Genomic DNA, 24,589 nt, shown 5'->3' on the forward strand with positions numbered 1-24,589 from the left:
GCTAGGAAGAAAAAGGAGAAACCATAGGGTGCAGTGGTGACTGAAAGTTTAAAAATAAAAATATATATGCCTGTCTTAAATAAACAGGGCAGGCCGTGGACTCGATACATCACAAGAGAAATAAATTTATCAGGTAAGCATAAATTATGTTTTCTCTTGTAAGATGTATCGAGTCCACGGATTCATCCTTACTTGTGGGATACCAATACCAAAGCTTTAGGACAAGGATGAAGGGAGGGACAAGACAAGGACCTTAAACGGAAGGCACCACTGCTTGTAGAACCTTTCTCCCAAAAATAGCCTCCGAAGAAGCAAAAGTATCAAATTTGTAAAATTTGGAAAAAGTATGAAGCAAAGACCAAGTCGCCGCCTTACAAATCTGTTCAACAGAAGCCTCATTTTTAAAAGCCCATGTGGAAGCCACAGCTCTAGTAGAATGAGCAGCAATTCTTTCACGAGGCTGCTGTCCAGCAGTCTCATAAGCCAAACGGATGATGCTTTTCAGCCAAAAGGAAAGAGAGGTAGCCGTAGCCTTTTGGCCTCTCCGCTTACCAGAATAAACAACAAACAATGAAGATGTTTGACGGAAATCTTTGGTTGCTTGTAAGTATAACTTTAAAGCACGAACCACATCAAGATTGTGCAACAGACGATCCTTCTTTGATGAAGGATTAGGACACAGAGAAGGAACAACAATCTCTTGATTGATATTCTTATTAGAAACAACCTTAGGAAGAAAACCAGGTTTGGTACGCAAAACCACCTTATCTGCATGGAAAATAAGATAAGGGGAATCACATTGTAAAGCAGATAGCTCAGAAACTCTTTGAGCCGAAGAGATAGCAACTAAGAACAAAACTTTCCAAGATAGAAGCTTAATATCTATGGAATGCATAGGTTCAAACTGAACCCCTTGAAGAACTCTAAGGACTAAGTTTAGGCTCCAAGGCGGAGCAACAGGCTTAATTCTGACCAAAGCCTGACTAAAAGTTTGAACGTCTGGAACATCTACCAGACGTTTGTGTAGTAGAATAGACAAAGCAGATATTTGTCCTTTTAGAGAACTAGCTGATAATCCCTTCTCCAAACCTTCTTGGAGAAAAGACAATATTCTAGGAATCCTAATCTTACTCCACGAGTAACCTTTGGATTCACACCAATAAAGATATTTGCGCCAAATCTTATGATAGATCTTCCTGGTGACAGGTTTCTAGCCTGAATCAGGGTATCAATGACCGACTCAGAGAACCCACGCTTTGATAGACTTAGGCGATCAATCTCCAAGCAGTCAAACGCAGAGAAACTAGATTTGGATGCGAGAACGGACCTTGGATTAGAAGGTCCCGCCTCATTGGCAGGGTCCACGGTGGAAGCGAGGACATGCCCACTAGGTCTGCATACCAAGTGCTAATCAGAATCACCGAAGCTCTCTCCTACTTGATTCTGGCAACCAGACATGGGAGGAGAGAAAGCGGTGGAAATACGTAGGCCAGATTGAAGGTCCAAGGTACTGCTAGAGCATCTATCAGTACCGCCTTGGGATCACGGGACCTGGACCCATAACGAGGAAGTTTGGCATTCTGACGCGACGCCATCAGATCCAATTCTCGTGTGCCCCATAGCTGAATAAGCTGAGCAAATACCTCCGGATGGAGTTCCCACTCCCCCGGATGAAAAGTCTGACGACTTAGAAAATCCGCCTCCCAGTTCTCTACTCCTGGAATGTGGATTGCTGAGAGATGGCAAGAGTGATCCTCTGCCCATCGGATTATTTTGGTTACCTCCATCATCGCTAGAGAACTCCTTGTTCCTCCTTGATGATTGATATAAGCTACAGTCGTGATGTTGTCCGACTGAAACCTGATGAATTTGGCTGCAGCAAGCTGAGGCCACGCCTGAAGCGCCTTGAATATCGCTCTCAGTTCTAGGATGTTTATCGGAAGAAGAGATTCCTCACGAGACCATAAGCCCTGTGCTTTCAGGGAGTTCCAGACTGCACCCCAGCCTAGCAGGCTGGCATCTGGCGTTACAATGAGCCACTCTGGCCTGTGGAAGTACATTCCCTGAGACAGGTGGTCCTGAGACAACCACCAGAGAAGAGAATCTCTGGTCTCCTGGTCCAGATGCAGTTGAGGAGATAAATCTGCATAATCCCCATTCCACTGTTTGAGCATGCATAGTTGCAGTGGTCTGAGGTGTAGGCGAACAAAAGGAACTATGTCCATTGCCGCTACCATGAGTCCGATTACCTCCATACACTGAGCCACAGATGGCCAAGGAATGGAATGAAGAGTTCGGTAAGTGGTTAAGAGTCTTGATTTTCTGACCTCCGTCAGAAATATTTTCATTTCTACCGAATCTATCAGAGTCCCTAATGGTTTCCATCTTGAATGATGGAACTTTGAGGAACTTGTTTAGAATTTTGAGATCCAAGATTGGTCTGAAAGTTCCCTCTTTTTTGGGAACCACAAACAGGATTGAGTAGAACCCTAGCCCCTGTTCCTCTTTTAGGACTGGGCGGATCACCCCTATGGTCAGAAGATCTTCTACACAGCGTAAGAACGCCTCTCTCTTTGTCTGGTTTACAGACAATCGAGAAATGTGAAATCTCCCCCTTGGAAGGGAGTCTTTGAATTCCAGAAGATATCCCTGGGACACAATTTCTAAAGCCCAGGGATCGTGAACATCTCTTGCCCAAGCCTGAGCGAAGAGAGAGAGAGTCTGCCCCCTACTAGATCCGGTCCCGGATCGGGGGCTACCCCTTCATGCTGTCTTAGAGGCAGCTGCAGGCTTTTTGGCCTGTTTACCCTTGTTCCAAGCCTGGTTAGGTCTCCAGACTGACTTGGATTGGGCAAAATTCCCCTCTTGCTTTGTAGCAGAGGAAGCTGAAACGGAACCACTCTTGAAGTTCCGAAAGGAACGAAAATTATTTTGTTTGATCTTCATCTTATTTGATCTATCCTGAGGAAGGGCATGACCTTTCCCTCCAGTGATGCCTGAAATAATCTCTTTCAGTTCAGGCCCGAATAGGGTCTTTCCTTTGAAAGGGATGTTCAAAAGTTTAGATTTAGATGACACATCAGCAGACCAGGACCCTCTAATTTTTTATCCATAGGATCTTTGAAAGCACAACTGTCTTCGATAGGTATAGTTGTACGCTTAGACAGAGTAGAAATAGCTCCCGCCACTGTCTGCCACGAGTCCCGCATGGTGTCAGATATGGGAAACATTTTCTTAAAAACAGGAGGGGGAGAGAATGGAATACCTGGTCTATCCCACTCCTTAGTAATAATATTCACAATCCTCTTAGGGACTGGAAAAACATCAGTGTAAACAGGAACCTCTAAGTATTTATCCATTTTACACAATTTCTCTGGAACCACTATAGGGTCACAATCATCTAGTGTCGCTAATACCTCCCTGAGCAATAAGCGGAGGTGTTCAAGCTTAAATTTAAAGGCCGTCATATCAGAATCTGTCTGAGGAAGCGTCTTTCCTGAATGAGAAATTTCTCCCTCAGATAACAAATCCCTCACCCCTACTTCAGAGCATTGTGAGGGCATATCAGATACGGCTACTAAAGCGTCAGACGGCTCAACATTTTTTCTAAACCCAGAGCTGTCCCGCTTTCCTTGTAAACCAGGAAGTTTAGATAAAACCTCTGTGAGGGTTGTATTCATAACTGTGGCCATGTCTTGTAAAGTAAAAGAATTTGACGCACTAGAGGTACTTTGCGTCACTTGTGCGGGCGTTACTGGTTGTGACACTTGGGGAGAGCTAGATGGCGATCCCTCATTTACTTCTGACTGAGAATCATCAATTGCTCTATTTTTAAGTGCTAATATATGTTCTTTATAGTTTATAGACATATCAGTACAATTGGGACACATTCTAAGAGGGGGTTCCACAATGGCTTCCAAACATATTAAACAAGGATTTTCCTTGGTGTCAGACATGTTAAACAGGCTAGTAATGTAACAAGCAAGCTTGGAAAACACTGTAATGAATGTAAAAAAACACTTAGAAATAAAACGGTACTGTGCCTTTAAGAGAAAAAAAGCTGCACCTGTTCTGCAAAACAGTGTAAAAAAGCAGTAAATATAACGAAATTTTTACAGTAGCATTATAAAGACTTAGTAACCTTGCACAGCTATGCAAATAAACAATTAACCCCTTAATGGCAAAAACAGATTGAAAAAACGTTAAACCCAGTAAAAAAAGACTTTTAGCACCTTGCCACAGCTCTGCTGTGGCTCCTACCTGCCCTTCAGAACAATTTGTGGGGAAAAAAACTTCTTTAACAACCCTCAAACACAGCAGGAAACTCAGGAGAAGCAGTGATATGTCTCAGAGGAAAGGAAACTGCGCAACTGAGGCGCGAAAATAGGCCCCTCCCACTTCACTCGACGTTTTGAGGCCTATCAGAGAAACACCAGAGTGTCTCTTAACCCCTTAATGACCACAATGTACCCTGTATGTCACTGGTCGTTAAGGGTTTTTTCAGGACATAATAGCACAAGTCTAGCAAGAACACGCTATTAATTCCCTCCCTCCAGCAGGCTTTGTGGAATAGAGCAGTCTCAATGCTGGTGGCAAGACCACGCTATAAAACAATCAAGTCCCCAAAAAAGGCCAGCGACATACAGGGTACGTCGCTGGTCCTTAAGGGGTTAATTAACCATGTGAGTTACAAAACTCAAAACCAAGCCACAATGACCCCTTTAGTCCCTTCAAAAAACGTTATAAATGCATCAATAAAAATAACGTTTTTTTTTTTTTTTTTCCTTAACAGTGTCACCAGCCCTTTAGTCCCTTCAGAAAACTTTATAATTGCATCAATAAACAAAACATTTTTTCTTAACAGTGTCACCAGTCACTAATGAGCCCTTCAAGTAAGCTGAAATTCCTATTAAAATGTCTAAATACAGCTTACCCTTCCCTCATGGGGATATTGCCAGACTTTTCTAGAATTAACACAGTCTGTCTAGAAAAATATAGACTGAACATACCTCATATGCAGCTTAGGCTGCAAACTGTTCTCCCAACTGAAGTTTTCCAGTACTCTTCAGGCCTTGTGAGAACAGCAGTGGATCTTAGTTACAAAGTGCTAAGATCATCATCCTCCTTGCAGAAATCTTCATCCCTTTTCTGCCAGAGAGTAAATAGTACACACCAGTACCATTTAAAATAATAAACTTTTGCTTGAGAAATAAAAAACTAACATTATAGTCAACACATAGCTATTTGCCCTTCCTAGCAGTTAAGCAGGCAGAGAGAATGACTGGGGGGTGGAGCTAAGGGGGGAGCTATATAGACAGCTCTGCTGTGAGTGCTCTCTCTGCCACTTCCTGTAGGGAAGGAGAATATCCCACAAGTAAGGATGAATCCGTGGACTCGATACATCTTACAAGAGAAACAACATATAAAGCAAAATGATCAATTTCATTATATGGCAGTTTCAGGAATGTGAAAAAAATGCAAACAGCATAGCCCTTCTATGCATAAAAAAAAGGCAAGAGGCATTTAGGAAGTGGGGTTTAAATAATTTAATCATTTGGCGCCAAGAATGACGCACAACGCAAAATGAAATTTTTTGGCGCTAACAACATCCAAAATGACGCAACTCGCGTCATGGCAGATGCAAACTTGTACAAGGAAACCTGGCGTCAACTAAGATGCCAGAAATGACAAATTTGCGCCACCGAACGTAGCTTCGCTCCAAAAAAATTCTCGCGCTAAGAATGACACAATAAATATCAGCATTTTGCGACCTCGGAAGCCTAATTTTGCTCGCGAAAATTAATGAAAAAACAGTCAATTTGAAGAAAAGACTATACCTCAGGTAAGAAAAAATAACTTCCTAAATACGTTTCCAAATTTGAAATGGCAAAAAGGAAATATACATAAACCTGACTCAGGGCAAATATAAGTACAATACATAAATTTAAAACTTTATATTAATGCATAAAGTGCCAAACCATAGCTGAGAGTGTCTTAAGTAATGAAAACATACTAACCGAAAGACACCCATCCATATATAGCAGATAGCCAAACCAGTACTGAAACAGTTATCAGTAGAGGTAATGGAATATGAGAGTATATTGTCGATCTGAAAAGGGAGGTAGGAGATGAATCTCTACGACCAATAACAGAGAACCTTTGAAAAGATTTCCCGCGAGGAAAATCATAGAATCAATAGGTGATACTCTCTTCAGATCCCTCTGACAAACACTGTACTCTGAGAGGAATCAGGCTTCAAAATGCTGAGAAGCGCATGTCAACGAAGAAAATCAAGCACAAACTTACTTCACCACCTCCATAGGGAGGCAAAGTAAAACTGAATTGTGGGTGTGGCGAGGGGTGTATTTATAGGCATTTTGAGGTTTGGGAAACTTTGCCCTTCCTGGTAGGATTGTATATCCCATACGTCACTAGATCATGGACTCTTGCCAATTACATGAAAGAAAACAAAACATGCAGCTTGTATCAAGAACAAATAGAGATACCATCATTTAAGAAACATGCAGTTTTTGGTTAACTTACTTGGGATATTACTGTGATGATATGTACAATGATTGTGTTGTAAAAATGGCACCAGTGTGTGTAAAAAATCATGAGGACTCAGCAGCACAAGTTCTTTAAGGACATCTAGGGGGGGAAAAAAACATTTTATGCTATGTTTTTTTTTTTTTATTAAAACTAAGCTAAACTTTATCCCAACCAGTATTTTCATAAATAATATTACTTTATTAGAAAAAATCTAACAGATATACTTTTTACTATTAAAACAAAACTAAAGAAGAGTCAAATTTCTGAGAAAATTAAGATTTTCTTTAAAAAAACAAAAACAAAAAACAGGTCTTGAAATATTTTAGGATTAGAAAATAGCACATCAATGTTTTTGTTTTCTAACAATCAGAAGAAAGGTCATATCTGGTGAATTATATTTGGGACAAAATAGTCTGCCACAGCTTATAAACAACTCATATTAAATAAAATATGCCAGTTAAACTAATAGAATCTAGTGTTAATATATCCAACAATGTCATAAAATAAGGATGTTTACCGATGCAAGCATTCCGTAGCTCTGGAGGGCTGTAAGAATTTAACAAGGTGAGGAGTTTGTGAGCAAATTCAATCCTTTCTTGCCACTGAATAAGAGCTTGCTTAACATCTGTGAAAGACAAAATAGACTGAATAATCACATTCCACAGCCCAAAAAAGTATACTGAGTGCTCTTCTTTTGTGCATCAGCATCAATCCTGCACTCTCTGTGTGGATACAATGTAGATATTGTTCAGCCAATGTGTATGTTAAAATGACTTTGTAGTGTAAACATAAAATGCTCTATTTTGTTAGATAATTTTATTCTTAACCCCTTAATGACATCTGATGTACATTGTATGTAGGCGGTCGTTTGCGCATTCAGGGGAAGTGAGGCACGTAGAAATAGCATGGTCTCACTCCTGTCAGCAAGACTAGAGGTGCTAGAGCAATTTAAACCTTTTGCGACAGGCGGCGTACAGGGTTAAAGGGGTTAAACAAATTTCCTTCTTTTACTCATTCAAGAGCATTAAACACATAGGTAAAACTACCCTCGTGGAACCCCTGCTCTGTTCCAGATGAGTATATGACCAGTGATAGGAAAATATGAATGTACTCATGCTTCTCATTTGCTTACAATTTTGATTGAGAAATAAGTACTATGTGACTTTGTTTTTTTAAACACACGGTTTGTTTGAGTTTGTTTAAAAATAAAATGCTGTTTCATTACAATGTTTAATTTTTAGACACATTGTCCCTTTAAGAATTTTTGCTGCTAAAGAATTCCTAATATCACATTTGTGTACACAGAAAAAAACTGTACTAGTATTGCACCATTTTTTTTAAGCGAAAACACAAACTAAATTTGATTAACCTTTTCTCTGTAAATATGGACGAGTAGATTTAAGAACCGACAGAAATATTGACAGAAGCTCTACCAAGTCTCCAGTTACATGACAGGCTGTGGCTTCATGATACATCATGTGCAAAGTGTTGAATGACTGCAAAAAAAGAGGAAAGAAAGGGCAAGTGAAAACAGTAAACCGATTTGTTTGTAAAATATTTTGTTTGTACGCAGATTGCTTCCAATGTAGTAATTAACTTCTGATATTTATATAAAAATTACGTAAGGGGACATCACAAATATTTTACTTTCATTATTCAGTTAGAGAATACCATTTTAAACAACTTTCCAGTTTCTCCAGTGAAATGTGGTGGTAATCAAAAAACTAAAACATTTTGTATAGCGGTCAAGATTTAAACTAAATAAAAGATTATTTTTAAGCCTCCTCCTGGGGTTCACAGATTTTTTTTTACATCCAAGATGGCAACGCTACACTATTTTCATCATTTTGTGAAAAAAATCTTGTGTAGTGTACTTTTATTTCATGAAACAATTTCTACCAGGCTTTTAAAGGGATGTATCCCAGTACTGCTTAAAAATAATAAAAGCCTTAAAGGGAAAGTAAAGTCAAAATTAAACTTTCATGATACCGATAGAACATGCTATTTTAAAAAACTTCCCAATTTACTTCTGTTATCAAATTTGCTTTGGTCTCTTGGTAACTTTTATTGAAGTAAAACTAGGTAGGCTCATAAGAGCTTAGGAGTGTGTACGTGTCTTCAGTACTCTATGGCAGCAGTGTTTTGCAACATTATTTGTAGCTTTGTTATACAATGTTGCAAAACACTTCTGCCATAGAGTACTAAAGACATGTGCACACTCCTGAGTTCTACTCATGAGCCTACCTAGTTTTATTCCACAATAAAAGTTACCTAGAGAATGAATCAAATTTGAATTAAATTGGAAAGTTGTTTAAAATGTGTTTTTAAAACATACTACTACACATACATTTAAAAAAAAAAGGCTGGTACAATTTAGTTCTTGTTTTCTCTTTAAAAATAATTTAAAAAAATAAAAAATATATATAAATAATTGCACCAGGTTTTTTTTTAAATTTATTTAAATAAAAAAATAATAATTTTAGACTACCAATATACATGTACAAAAACATTCTATGATATGCAATGGTGTGACCAAAAGAGAAATATCTGTGCACGTTTAAAGATATATGCTCACCTCTGTCATTAAAATTAACCCTCTGTTAAACACAACAAGAAGTCTGTCTTCATCAGACTCTAACAATATTCTGAAGGCACTGGAAAAAAATAAAAAATCCATTATTAAAACTTAATTTTAATACAATATAGACAACTTTATTAAAGGGGCATAAAGAACTCTCTCCCTTGCTTGTTTTTGCACATACTTAACAAACTTAAGTTAAAAAAGGCTAAAACATTTTCACCTAGATTATGAGCTTTGCGCTAAACAGGGTGTGAAACTAACGCCAAAAAAGTTGCATTATTTCACTCTCCATAGCGCTGCCATTTTGAGTTACTGAAAAGCGTCCTTGTGCGTGCGATATGGTGGCATTAAGCTCCATACCACACAAACTCCAAGGGCTGATTTGACGTGCTCGTGCACACTTTCCCCCATAGACATCAATAGGGAGAGAGTGTTAGAAAACACCTGTAGTGCGGAATGAAAAATCTCCGTAACGTAACCCCATTGATGTCTATGGGAAAAAAAAGAAAAAGAAAATGTATGCTTACCTGATAAATTTATTTCTTCTTAGACACGATGAGTCCACGGATCATCTTCATTACTTATGGGATATTCACCTCCTGGTCAGCAGGAGGAGGCAAAGAGCACCACAGAGCTGTTAAATAGCTTCTCCCTTCCCTCCCACTCCAGTAATTCGACCGAAGTTAGAAAGAAAAAGGAAAAGCCAAGGTGCAGAGGTGACTGAAGGTTACAATAAACAACATCCTGTCTTAAAATTACAGGGCGGGCTGTGGACTCATCATGTTTAAGAAGAAATGAATTTATCAGGTAAGCATAAATTTTCTTTTCTTCTTAAAGACATGAGTAGTCCACGGATCATCTTCATTACTTATGGGATCCAATACCCACGGATGATACGGGAGGGACAAGACAGGATACCTAAACAGAAGGCACCACTGCATGAACCACCTTTCTCCCAAAAAAACAGCCGCAGCCGAAACAAAAGTATCAAATTGATAAAACTTTTTAAAAGTGTAAAAAGAAGACTAAGTTGCAGTCTTCCAAACTGTTCCACAGAAGCTTCAGTTTTGAATGCCCATCAGGAAGCAACAGCCCTAGTGGAATGAGCCGTAATTCTTTCAGGAGGCTGCTGTCCAGCAGTCTCGTATACTAAATGTATAATACTCTTCAGCCAAAAACAAAGATAAACAGCTGTAGCTTACTGTCCCCTACGTTTGCCTGAAAATACCACAAAGAGGAAGACTGACGAAAGTCTGTAGTCGCCTCTAAATAAAACTTTAAAGCACAAACTACATCTAAATTGTGCAAGAGCCTCTCCTCAGAAGAAGGATTAGGACACAAAGAAGGTACAACAATTTCCAGATTAATGTTCCGATAAGAAACAACCTTGGAAAAAAATCCAAATTTCGTACGTAAGATGACCTTATGAAAAATAAGGTAAGGGGGCTCACCTTGTAACACTGAGAGCTCAGACACTCTGCGAGTAGAAGAAATCGCTACCAGAAATAAAACCTTCCAAGATAACTTGATATCTAAGGAATGCATAGGTTCAAATGGGACCCCTTGAAGAACCTTGAGAACTAAATTAAAGGGACAGTCTACACCAGAATTGTTATTGTTTTAAAAGATAGATAATCCCTTTATTACCCATTCCCCAGTTTTGAATAAACAACACAGTTATATTTATATATTTTTTACCTCTGTGATTATTTTGTATCTAAGCCTCTGCAAACTGCCCCTTTATTTCAGTTCTTTTGACAGATTTGCAGTTTAGCCAATCAGTGATGGCTCCCAGGTAACTTCATGTGCATGAGCACAGTGTTATCTATATGAAACACATGAACTAACACCCTCTAGTGGTGAAAAACCTGTTAAAATGCATTCTTAAGAGGCGGCCTTCAAGGTCTAAGAAATTAGCATATGAACCTCCTAGGTTAAGCTTTCAACTAAGAATACCAAGAGAACAAAGCAAAATTGGTGATAAAAGTAAATTGGAAAGTTGTTTAAAATTACATGCCCTATCTGAATCATGAAAGTTTATTTTGGACTAGACTGTCCCTTTAAGACTCCAAGGAGGAGTAACTGGTCTAAACAAAGGTCTAATCCTGGATAAGGCCTGACAAAAGACTGAACATCAGGGACATCAGCTAGACGCTTGTGTAACAGGATAGATAATGCTGAAAATTTTACCCTTTAAGGAATTTGTTGATAATCCTCCAATTCATCCTGGAGAAAAGACAAAATCCTAGGAATCCTAACTCTACTCCAGGAGTAGTCCTTGGATTCACACCAATAAAGGTATCAACGCCAAATCTTGTGATAAATCTTTCTAGTGACAGGCTTACGAGCCTGAATCAAAGTGTCTATGACAGAGTCAGAAAAACCTTGTTTGGCTAGAATCAGCCGTTTAATCTCCAAGCAGTCAGCTTCAGAGAATCCATATTTGGATGATGGAAGGGTCCCTGAATCAGAAGGTCCTTTCGAAGCGGAAACCTCCAAAGAGGTAGAAACGACATCCCTACCATGTCTGCATTCCAGATCCTGCTAGCCCAGGCTGGTGCTATGAAAATCACTGTAGCCCCTTCCTGTTAGATCCGGGAAATCACTCGAGGAAGGAGAACAAACGTAGGAAATAGATATACAAGATTGAAGGACCAAGAGGCCGCCAGAGCATCTATCAGAGCCGTTTGAGGATCTCTGGATCTCGACCCGTACCTCAGAAGTTTGGCATTCTACCTGGATACCAAGAGATCCAACTCCGGCTGATCCCATTTGAGGATCAGACTGGAGAACACATCCGGATGAAGATCCCACTCCCCCGGATGAAAGGTCGGTCTGCTCAGAAAATCCGCCTCCCAGTTGTCCACTCCTGGGATATGAATTGCCGACAGACAACAAGAATGGGTCTCTGCCAACTGAAATATTTTGGAGACCTCTGTTATCGCCAAGGAACACCTTGTTCCTCCCTGATGATCGATGTAGACAACTGACCTTATGTTGTCCGACTGGAACCTGATAAACTGAACCGAAGCCAGCTGAGGCCAGGCTAAAGGAGCATTGTAGATCGCTCTCAGGTCCAGAATGTTTACGGGAAACAAAGACTCAGACCATATCCCCTGAGCCCTCAGGGGACCCCAACTGCTCCCCACCCCAGAAGGCTGCTATCTGTTGTCACAATCTCCCAGGAAGGACTGTGAAAACACGTTCCCTGGGAGAAATGATCTAGAGACAACTACCAAGAAGAGACTCCTTTGTCTCCTGTGCCAATAGAAGTCGAGGGGACAAGACCAAATAATCCCTGTTCCATTGATTGAGCATGTCCAACTGCAGAGCTCTGAGATTAAACGAGTAAATGGGACGATGTCCAATGCCGGTACCATCAGACCTATTAACTCCATGCACAGAGCCACTGAAGGGTGAGGAGAAGATTGCAGAGCTGGACAAGTATTGATAACCTTTTAATTTCCTGACTTCTGTCAGAAAAACTTCATAGACAGGGAGTCTATGATGGTCCCTAGAAAGGTCACTCTTGTATGAGGAACTAAAGAGCTCTTTTCTAGATTCCCCATTCCTCACATGTGACCCTAGAAAAGTCACTACCAATTCCGTGTGTGAGCCTACCAGCTGAAAGGATCGCGCCTGAACTAAAATATTGTCCAGATACGGCGCCACCGCAAAAACCTCTTGAACGAAGCACCGCAAGCAGAGACCCCAGAACCTTTATAAAGATTCTGGGAACCGTGGCCAGACCAAAAGTAAGAGTCACAAATTGGAAATGTTTATCTAGAAAAGCAAACCTTAAAAACTTTTGATGATCCCTGTGAATGGGAACATGCAGGTATGCGTCCTTTAAATCTACTGTTGTCATAAACTGACCCTCCTGGTGTTGTTCAACTGAACAAGGGGAGGTTGGAAACGAATAGTTTCCATTTGAAGGACGGAACTCTGAGAAACTTGTTTAGACTCTTGAGTTCTAGAATTGGTCAGAAGGTTCCTTCTTTCTTGGGAACCACAAACAGATTGGAATAGCATCCCATACCCTGATCTTGAGGTAGAACGGGAAAGATCACTCCCAGAAATAAGAGGTCTTCTACCCCATCTAAGAACGCTTCTCTTTTTGTCTGGTCTGCAGATAACCTTGAAATCAGAAACCTGCCCCTGGGAGAACAAATTTAGAACTCCAGCTTGTATTCCTGAGACACTAATTTCTATAGTCCAGGGATCCCGTAACGTCCCAGACTCAGGCTTGAACGAAAAAAAGGGAAGTCTGCCCCCTACCAGATCCATTTGTCCCGGATCAAGGGCAAAAACCTTCATGTCTCAGAATCATTGGGACCTCCTTGGGTTGTTTATCCTTATACCAAGATTGGGCGGGTCTCCAATTAGCTTATTCAAGCTTTATCCTGAGGGAGGTGACACTTACCTCCCGTAATGACAGAAATAATCTCTTGCAGCTCAGGACCAAACAGGGTCTTCCCCCTGTAAGGGACAGCTAGTTTTGACTTAGATGAAACGTCCGCAGACCAAGCTTTCAGTCATAAGGCCCTGCGAGCCAAAATAGAGAAATTTGAAAATTTCGTCCCCCAGCTTAAAAAACTCAAAGGGTGGCATCCGAGATAAATGCATTATCTAACTTAAGATCCGTTAAACTTGTGATGATCCCCCTGTCCTGGATCTCGTCCAAGGGAGTTTCTCGCTTGATGGCACCAGTCTGAGTATCAAACCAGTAGGCTGCCGCACTTGTGACGGTAGAAATACAGACCGCCGGTTGCCACTGTATAACCTGGTAAAGATGATTTTCTTAAGAAAATCCTCTAATTTATCATCCATCGGATCTTTACAAGCACAACTATCTTCTTTAGGGATAGTAGTTCTCTGAGCCAAGGTTGAAAACAGCTCATTCTACCCTAGGAACAGTTGGCCAAACCTCTTTAACTGAATCAGCTAAAGGAAACATCCTCCTGTAAAGGAAGGAACCTCATAATGTCCGACTAATTAGCTAGACCTTGGAAGGACAACCAACACGGTGGGGTCGCTATCATCTACGAGTGCTCTTGTTCCATCCTAAGACGCAAGGATGAAATAAGCAATTAAACAGCTGAAATTCCTTAATAAAGTTAACATCTGAAAAATGTTACTGTCACTTTAATACTTAAAAGGTAAATTTATTTTATGTGTGCTCTTGTTCCATCCTAAAACACAAGGATGAAATAAGCAAATAAACAGCTGAAATTCCTTAATAAAGGAAACACCTAAAAAGCGTTACTGTCACTTTAAACCTCAAAAGGAAACTTTATTATATATATATATGCTCTTGTTACATCCTAAAACACAGGGATGAAAATAAGCAAATAAACAGCTGTCACTTTAATACTCTCTTTAATTTTAAATAATCCAGACTAAGTCTTTTGAAAACTGTCCTGTGCAATATCTTCACCCTAAAGAGAGAACCATTCTTCCGATATTAGGAAGAACAAAACACGGAGGTGCGCAACTAAAATGACGCTAAACATAACTCCGCCCATCGTGGGCGTTATCAGAATCCTCTCCCGGTCGCCATTTACTTATCAAAAAAGGCCTTAGGGGGAAATAGAAACGGACTGAACAGTCTAGTCTGAATAGAAATAATTTAATGCGGATTCCCCTACACTGAGCCGCACAAACATAGCTCATAAATTATGGTCACAATAGATCTCCCGGTTGGCTATTATTAAACCGCTGGGAGAAAAGAACATAAGTCCCTTGCGTTACCTTACACTGAGCTCATCTAAAATATAGCTCAACGTAATGGACAATCATCAAATATGTCAATATGAGAGCTCCCGGTTGGCTATAATTAAACCGCTAGGAGATATGAATGCAAGTACTATGTCCTGCTTCACCCTGAGCTTTAAATCTGGAGTACAGCTCAACAGAATAACAGAAAGCCTCCATAAGATCTCTGCCAGTCGGCTATTAAAACGCCGTGAGATATAACCCCAGTTTTATGCATCGCCTCACACTGAGCTTTGTCTTTCTGATATATAGCTCTGCAGTGATGGCTTTGATGTTCACACTGGGCTCGTTCTATGTGTGGCTCCGTAGATATAAAAAGAGAGCCTATGTGCCCAACAGGAGCAAAGCCTGCGTGTAACTGTCCCAAAGTATCCCCTGAAACTCTGAGGGAATCTATCTATAATGATAAGGGAGTTAAATCCGATGAGGAATAAAACAAAGTGCCCAACTTTCTTCTGAGACTCCTCTACCACCCCCAGAGTAAAGTTAGCACTTACTTCATCTCCTGCCGGACAGTAAGGCAGTCTCCAGGTATGTGAGGTCCTCTCCCTCACATGGACCTGTAATTTAAAAGGAAAGTCCTGAGTAAATATCCCTCAGATTTTTTTGGTAAGGGCAGCAAACAATTACATGGGAGGCACAGTGAGAATTATGTCCCACAAGTTCCCATTGCTTTAAAGCCACCAAAAGCTCTACTGTAGAGACTGATATGGACTACGGCTACACCCTAGAACAAAGTAACACTCTCTGGCACTACTTTAAAAATAATAAACACTTGATTGAAGAATCTAATCTAACACCTCACTTTACCACTTCCTATCACTAACGTAGGCAAAGAGAATGACTGGGGTGGGAGGGAAGGGAGGAGCTATTTAACAGCTCTGCTGTGGTGCTCTTTGCCTCCTCCTGCTGACCAGGAGGTGAATATCCCATAAGTAATGAAGATGATCCGTGGACTCATCGTGTCTTTAAGAAGAAAGTTACATTTAAACCTTACACCCTAACATAAACGCCAAGTCAAAACACCCCTAATCCGCCGCCCCCGACGCTTAATAAAGTTATTTACCCCTATTCCGCTGCTCCCAACATCGCTTCCACTAATAAAAGCTATTAACCCCTTATCCGCCACTCCCGACATTGCCGCCACTGTAATAAAGTTATTAACCCCTAAACCTCCGCCATTAAATAAACCTATTAACCCCTAAACCTCCGACCTCCCACATCGCCGCCACTAAATAAACCTATTAACCCCTACACTTCCGGCCTTCCACATCGCCGCCACTAAATAAACCTAACACCCCCCTAACTTTAAATTAAAATTACAATATAACTATATTTAAATAAATAAAAACTTACCTGTGAAATAAAAATAAACCTAACATTAAACTATAAATTAACCTAACATAACTATTCTAATAAAATGAAAAAATACTACCAATTAAAAAATCTATATTACAAATTTAAAAAAGCCCTACGAAAAAAATTAAAAAATCTAAAATGACAAAACATAAACACTAAATTACGAAAAATAAAAGTCCGTTTAAAAGGGCATTAAACACTAGAGATGGTAATATAAAATTAAGCTACAACATGGCAACTCCCATTGCTTAATAGACACTAAAACTTTACACAGTTTTACACAGCTAATGAAACTTTAACAAATACATCTACATATTATTCTAAGACTAATCTTTTCTCTGAATGTTTTACTCTGTCTAGCATTTATTTAGTGTTTATTGCCCCTTTAACAATGGAAATTAAAATGATAGTAAATGCTCATATGTACAGATTACACTGTCATTAAAAAAAAAAGAAAGTATGCTTACCTAATAAATGTATTTCTTTCTGGGAATAGAGAGTCCACAATTTATTCCAATTACGAATAGGATATTTACTCCTGGCCAGCAGGAGGCGGCAAAGAGCAGCCCAGCAAAGCTGTTAAGTATCATTTTTTCTTACCCATAACCCCCCCAGTCAATCGGCCCGAAGGGAACGAAAAAAGAAGTTACACAAGGATATAGAGGTGCCTAAGGTTTGTACAAAAAAACTGTCGTCTGAATTTAAACAAGGGTGGGTCGTGGACTCTCTATGCCCGTAAATAAATAAATTTATCCGGTAAGCATAAATGTTGTTTTCTTTCCTATGGCATAGAGTCTCCACGATTCATTCCAATTACTAATGGGAAACAATACCCAAGCTAGAGGACACAGAATGAAAGGGAGGGAGAACAAGACGGGTGGACCTAAACCGAAGGCACCACCGCTTGAAGAACTTTTCTCCCAAAAGAAGCCCCAGCCGAGGCAAAAGTATTAAATTTGGAAAAAAACATAATTTATGTAAGAACTTACCTGATAAATTCATTTCTTTCATATTGGCAAGAATCCATGAGCTAGTGACATATGGGATATACAATCCTACCAGGAAGGGCAAAGTTTCCCAAACCTCAAAATGCCAATAAATACACCCCTCACCACACCCACAATTCAGTTTAACGAATAGCAAAGTAGTGGGGTGATAAAGAACGGAGTAAAAAGCATCAACAAAGGAATTTGGAAATAATTGTGCTTTATACAAAAAATCATAACCACCATAAAAAAGTGGGTCTCATGGACTCTTACCAATATGAAAGAAATGAATTTGTCAGGTAAGTTCTTACATAAATTATGTTTTCTTTCATGTAATTGCCAAGAGTCCATGAGCTAGTGACGTATGGGATAGTAATACCCAAGATGTGGAACTCCACAGAAGAGTCACTAGAGAGGGAGGGATAAAATAATAACAGCCATTTTACGCTGAAAAGAAAAAATCCACAACCCAAAATATAAGTTTATTCTCATAATGAAAAGAAAAAACTCAAACATAAGCAGATGAATAAAACTGAAACAGCTGCCTGAAAAACTTTTCTACCAAAAACTGCTTCCGAAGAAGCAAATACATAAAAACGGTAGAATTTAGTAAATGTATGCAAAGAAGACCAAGTTGCTGCTTTGCAAATCTGATCAACTGAAGCTTCATTCTTAAAAGACCACGAAGTGGAGACTGATCTAGTAGAATGAGCTGTAATTCTCTGAGGCAGGGCCTGACCCGACTCCAAATAAACCTGATGAATCACAAGCTTTAACCAAGATGCCAAGGAAATGGCAGAAGCCTTCTGACCTTTCCTAGAACCAGAAAAGATAACAAATAGACTAGAAGTCTTCCTGAAATCTTTAGTAGCTTCAACATAATATTTCAAAGCTCTTACCACATCCAAAGAATGTAAGGATCTCTCCAAAGAATTCTTAGGATTAGGACACAAAGAAATAAATCACTAAAGAAAAGGTTTAGGTGCGCAAACTATGAAAATTCTGCTCTCTGACTCTGTTCCAAGTCTGTTGGTGCACAGCCCCGGGCCACGTGCCTACCGCTTTTTATGGCCAAGCACCTCTGCTCTCTGCCCACCCCCAGAACTCTGTCTGCCCTCCCCTCCTACCTCTTCAGTGTGCACTTAGTGTACCGTAACCGTATCGGTCTGGTGGGCATCATACGTGGCTCCTTCACTTTAGAGACAGTGTCAGACAGTCATGCGGTCAGGTGCCAGGCATCCCCCTCATGATTTCCCGGTTCCGTTTAGAGAGACAGCACAGCAGTGAGTGACTCCACACGTCACTGAGCAGTGAGCACAGATAGGCAGGCAGGTTTAGGCTAGCAGCACAACGGCATGCCCCCAACATTCATAGTGATATTGGGCAGGGAAGGAGCAAAGTACAAACAAGCAAAAGCAGCCGGGAAAACTATTTGTGGAAATGGCAGCACTGGCTCAAGGGGCAAAAAAATTAAGTGTCTACAACTTCCCCAGGCCCAAATATGTTCACAAATGTTAGCCCCTCTAATAAAAAAAATATATGCATCTCTACATTGTACTGGAGGGTGTAACCCAGGTGCGGCCCACACCCCCCGCACCCCCTAGTGACGCCACTGCTAACAGGTGGGCGTCCGTGGTGAAAACCACCTCTTGAAAGAATCTCATGTTGACAGATCTAGATCTATCCTCCAAGACAGAACCACATGATCCCTGTTCCACTATCTGAGCATGCATAACAGCAAACTCTCAGATGGAATCGAGCAAGGAATGATGTCCAATGAAGCAACCATCAAATCAATGACTTCCATACATTGAGCCACTGAAGGGCCAAACAGAGTGCAGAGAGACGCAAGAGAAAAGAATCCTTGATTATTCTGACCTCTGACAAAAATATTGACAGAGAAAGGAAACTAATATGGTCCCTAAGAAAACTATCCCTGTAGCTGTAACAAAGGAACCCATTTTCAGATTCCCTTCCCATCCATGGGAATGAAGAACAAACAACAAGATCTCTGTATGAGATTATGCTTGTTGACGCCTGAACCATTGTGTTGTCCAGGAATGGTACCACAGGAATACCCTGAGACGTAATTCTGTTCTGGATCTGCTCCAAAGGAGTCCCTACCAAATTGAATCATCCAAGGCTCCGTACCAATAAGATGCCGCACTTGACGCAGTGGCAAAGCAAACTGCTATGTAAGCCTGCAGCTTAGTCCATTGATCCTGAAGAGAACAATTATCCTCTCTAGGAATCGTAGTTCACTTACCCAGAGTAGAAATGTCCTACTACTTTAGGCACCGTGCGCCATGATCTTTAAAGGAGACAGCGACAGTAAACATCTTTTCAAAAACAGGAGACGGGGAAAAAAGGAATCCCCCAATCCTGTGAAAATCTCCTAGCACGGTCTGGAACAGGAAAAACTTCCACAGAGGAATCCTAGTATTTATAAAGTTAACTAGATTCTTAGGGTACACAACGACATACGTATCGGAGTTGCCCCAAAATAGCCAAAACCTCCTTACCATACCTGAAGGTGTACAAGCTTAAATCTGAAGGATAATCTTCAGCATCAGATGAAGGAATTATACTGTCCGAAGATGATATATCACCCTCAGAAACTACTAGCGACTGCACAGCATCAGACTTATGAGGGATAGCAACATATTTAGCAGAAATGGAGCAAAAACCTTACTATCTGAATATTTAAATGTCCTCTTGCCCCTTGCCTGAAGGAAAAGACAAGCAGATACATCCGCAGATATTGAGAGAATACCTGAGCTGCAAACTCTGCAGGCAAATACACTCCTCCAGGAGATTGAGAGGAACCGCAGGGCACTGCATGGAATGCCATGAAGGCTTGGAACATTTAAGAAGAAAGCTGTGGCATTGCCTAAAAAGCATCATCCTATGAGACATGAGGCTCAGAAAATATTTTTTTTTTATAACCCAAGGCATCACCTAATTTGTCTAGTCCCAATAACAAACTAACAGCACAAAAAAATAAAAAAAATCTTAAAAATGGTGCTGTCCCTTAGGACATGAGAAGAATTCATAGACACAACTCTCCAAGAGCAAGGTGACATACTCCATCTTAAGAGACCCTATAAAAGGAAGTACTATCACTTTTAATATAACATGAACATCTAATATATTTAAACATTGTTTATATACATGATAAACTGTAAGTTAACATACCCCAAATTTAAATGTTTTTAGGGACACTAAAAAATATGTACTTTAAACATATTAGATGTTCATGTCATAGTAAACATTAATCTGTATAAACATGATAAAATACCAGTCTTATAGCCTCTTGCGTTTTCTGCAAGGTCCGGGGGTAAGTCAGAGCAGCGCACAGCATGGCTCAGATACGCAGAATCAGAATCTCAGAACAGGAGAGCAGCTCCTAAGAGCATTGAGTGTGTCTTCAGCATCCAGTGTACCGGGGAATTGCTTTTAGTACTAAAAGAAGCAACGGGTAATACAGTACACTAAGTCTCTTGATACACAGAGACAGATAACCAAATACCGCTTCCTTCTCAGCCGGAGAAGGACGCGGGAATAGAAAACAGGCTCAACAGAATGAAAATGGCGCCGCTCCGATCTAGGAGGCGAAGATACCAGAAACAAGAGAAAATGAAGTGCACAGCTAAATCAACTGCGCGCTTCATTTCTACCACAGTCAAAAAATTTTAGAGCCCACAGAACGACTAGACCTCCCGGTACACTCACTCTGCAATCTGACCCTTCCAAGTACTGGCTGACAAACCTTTCTCCAGGCCCTCCTCAAGAAAAGCCAAAATTCGAGGAACCTTTACTTTGTTCCAAGAAAAACCCTTTGAATCACACCAATGAAAGTATTTACACCATACCCTATGGTAAATTCTAACCGGTTTACGAGCCTGAAGCATAGTATCTATAACTATCTCAGAGAAGCCACGTCTAGCCAAAACTCGACGTTCAATCTCCAAGCAGTCAGCTTCAGAGAAACCAGGTTTGGATGAAGGTTTGGATGAAGTAGAAGATCCTTCCTCAAAGGTAACCTCCAAGGAAGAAGAGATGACATTATCACCAGATCCGCGAACCAGATCCTGCAAGGCCATGCAGGAGCTATTAGAATCCCAGAAGCTCTCTCCTGCTTGATGCGAACAACTACTCATGGAAGTAGAGCAAACGGAGGAAACAGGTATGCTAGATTGAAAATCCAAGGAACCGCCATAGCATCTACCAAGAACGGCTTGAGGATCTCTTGACCTTGAAACGTACCTTTGAAGTTTGGCGTTTTGACGAGACGCCATCAGATCCAATTCCGGAATCCCCACCTGAGAGTTGTCATTGTGAAAACCTCTGGGTGGAGAGCCCACTCTCTGGTATGAAAAGTTTGCCTGCTCAGAAAATTCGCCTTCCAGTTGCCCTGGAATGTGGATGGCAGAGAGATGGCAATCGTGAGACTCTGTCCACTGGCGAATGCAAGTCACCTCCTCCATTGCCAAGGAACTCTGAGTTCCCCCCTGGTGGTTGATATAAGCCACCAAAGTGATGTTTTCCGACTGGAATCTGATAAACCGGACCTACTTAACTGAGATCCAGCTATCATAGTATTGTAAAATATCAAGGCTTCTAGTAACAAGGATGTTCTAGAAGGGAACCAGCAAGTTCTCTTATTTCCAAGGACAGCCATACAAGCCACAACACAAAGGACCACCTGTGGGTGGATTCAATCTCTCAACCTTCTGTCTTCTAGTCAGACGTGCTAACACCAGCTAAGCTACACCAGAGGGACTGTAGATGGTTCTTAATTCTAGGATATTTATAGGGAGGACAGACCCTTCCTGAGACCATAGTCCCTGAACCTGTAAAGGACCCCAAACTGCCTCCAGTCCGAAAGGCTGGCATCTGTTGCCACAATCTCCCAAGATGGTCACAGGAAGCATGAGCCCAGAACAGAACAGATGGTCCTGGGAGATCCACCAGGACAGAGTCTCTCATCTGGATAGAACTATCCTCTGAGAGATATCCAAGTGAGATCCGTTCCATTGTCTGAGCATGCATAACAGTAGAAGTCTCAGATGGAAACGAGCAAACGGAAAACGTCCATGGAAGCCACCATTAGACAAATTACTTCCATACACAGAGCAACCGATAGACAAACAGAAGACTGAAGTGAAAGACGAGGAACAAGAGCTAGGAATAGCTGACCTCCGTCAAGACAATCTTCATGGAGATCGAGTCGATGACCGTCCCCAAAAACAAATCCTGGCAATTGGTACCAAGGTACTCTTTTCCCAATTCACCTTCCACCCGAGGGAACGTATAATCGACAACAGAGAATCCGTATGGGATACTTCTAAATGTACAGATGGCGTCAGAACCAAGATATTGTCCAGGTACAGAGCCACCACAATTTCCTGAGATCTGACCACTGCCATAAGAGCCTCTAGAACCTTAGTGAAAATTTTAAGGGACAGAGGCAATGCTGAAAAGAAAAACTACAAATTGGAGGTGTTTGACTATAGAGGCAAACAGAAGAAAAGGAACATGAAGGTACGCTTCCCTCAGGACGATGGTAGTCATGAACTGACCCTGAACCAAAAGGAGAAAAGAACGGATAGTCTCCCTTTAGAAGGAAAGAACCCTTAGAAAATCTGTTGAGACATTAGAGGTCTAAAAAGGATAAAGATCACTTCTTATGAAAGAGGATATATAAACCTATTTTCAGCCCCTCCATCGGGACTGAACTTTGGTCTCTCAGGATGTATGCCAGTGACTTTCCACTGAGCCACCCGAGGACTTGTTCGAAAAGTTCCCTCTAGAATCTTAGATTAGATAATGTCTCAAACCTTATCAGAATTCACCTCAACAGGCGGAATCATCAATATAATAACAGCAAATTATTTCTGTATTATTTCCAGCCAGAAACAAAAATGACAGATTTTCCAGCCAGAAACAAAAAGATATCCTGGGATATTCAATGCAACCATAGAGTGACAGCTAATGATGCCAAACTACTAAAGCAAAATATTTACAGTCTGCTTTTGGCTTTGAAAGATACACAAAAGAAAGGATCCATGAGAAAGCCATGAAAATCCTAGGTAAGAGAGATAGTCACTCCTATGATTAAAATAAACAGCTTTCCTTACATAGCTAGAAAAGTAGAGAAAAAGGGAAAGCTATATACTGTACAGATAATAGCTCATATAGAGCACTACATCTTCAAGTAAAAGGGAATGCATTTTCAGCAAACATATGAAACATAACATAAAAGCCCTCAGAGACAGGAAAGCCCCTCAAGAAATGAAAACTAACTTCATAAGAGGGTAAGAGCTCAAGGCTCAGAAATATAAAAGAAATCCTGTAAAGGGAAGGATTTGCAATCAGCTTCCCTGTCTTTAAACAACAAAAAATACTTTGGGCTCATTTCAACATGTAATACCAATAATCACCATTAGATGGTGGCAAATACCAGGGAATCTCATAACCAAAGGAAACCCAATTAAGTCAGAAAAAGTAATAATTTCCAACTTAACTAGGACACTAATAGAGGACACAGAGTAACCTCTCTAGGCTAGCAGCACCATAGAGGTTCATATTAACCCTTCTTTTTTTTCCTCTCCTGTAACTCACTTCTGGTTCGTGAATAGAATCCCTGTCATTCTGCAAACTATTCACTGCACTCTGGTGTTTTTTTCCTCTCCTGTAACTCTCTTCTGGTATGTGTATATGTACATAGAGCAAATGATCTTAGCTTGTTAATTAGGCCTACATTTGCTGTACTGTTATCCAATGTCTTATTTCTAATGTTTAGTTAATTGCCATGTGATGTTCAATCCTTATCAATACTTGCTATTATTCAAAAATGTATAGCTGTCTTATTCCATAGTTTTAACCTCCCCAAAATTTTATTGTCTGTTTACTTAACATCTCACCCTGACCAGAACAGAATATAAATTTCCAATTGGCCTTTCAAATTGTCTTTGATTAGCAATCAACTAAATTTAGTGGACTCGGCTGACTGCCCTGCCTGCATATATTTCACACTAGTTTGGAATGTGCATTACACTGGGATGTGCATTGCTATAACAACATATGTTCACATTTTCAAAGTGAACATTCTATAAGTGAGGCATTAGCAAAAGAATTATACAAGAATTGAACAAGGATTGGGCAAGGAAAAGGCAGGTACTTTTGTAATATGTTTTATATACCTTACTGTTTTCTTATGCAATTTCTACTGTAATACTGTGTCTTATGTGTTTAACTGGTTCCCTCTTTTGTAAAAATGCCCAATATCTTCATATTCCTTTTTGCTGCCTTTTGTCTCTATAACAAACTACATTAT

General features: G+C 40.4%; 1 protein-coding gene across 3 annotated transcripts in view; it reads right to left on the bottom strand.

Moving 5' to 3' along the window:
- USP34 (ubiquitin specific peptidase 34) overlaps nt 1–24,589 on the bottom strand; it is a 1,226,195-nt gene that overhangs the window by 111,380 nt on the left and 1,090,226 nt on the right. For all 3 annotated transcript variants that reach the window (XM_053712051.1, XM_053712050.1, XM_053712048.1), the window contains 4 exons: nt 9,125–9,203; nt 7,919–8,045; nt 7,067–7,174; nt 6,544–6,648 (listed from right to left, as the gene is read on the bottom strand). In XM_053712051.1, the coding sequence (XP_053568026.1) occupies nt 6,544–6,648; nt 7,067–7,174; nt 7,919–8,045; nt 9,125–9,203 (419 nt within the window). The remainder of the gene's footprint in view (nt 1–6,543; nt 6,649–7,066; nt 7,175–7,918; nt 8,046–9,124; nt 9,204–24,589) is intronic.

This window comes from Bombina bombina, chromosome 4 (assembly GCF_027579735.1).
Source record: "Bombina bombina isolate aBomBom1 chromosome 4, aBomBom1.pri, whole genome shotgun sequence".
Taxonomy (NCBI): domain Eukaryota; kingdom Metazoa; phylum Chordata; class Amphibia; order Anura; family Bombinatoridae; genus Bombina; species Bombina bombina.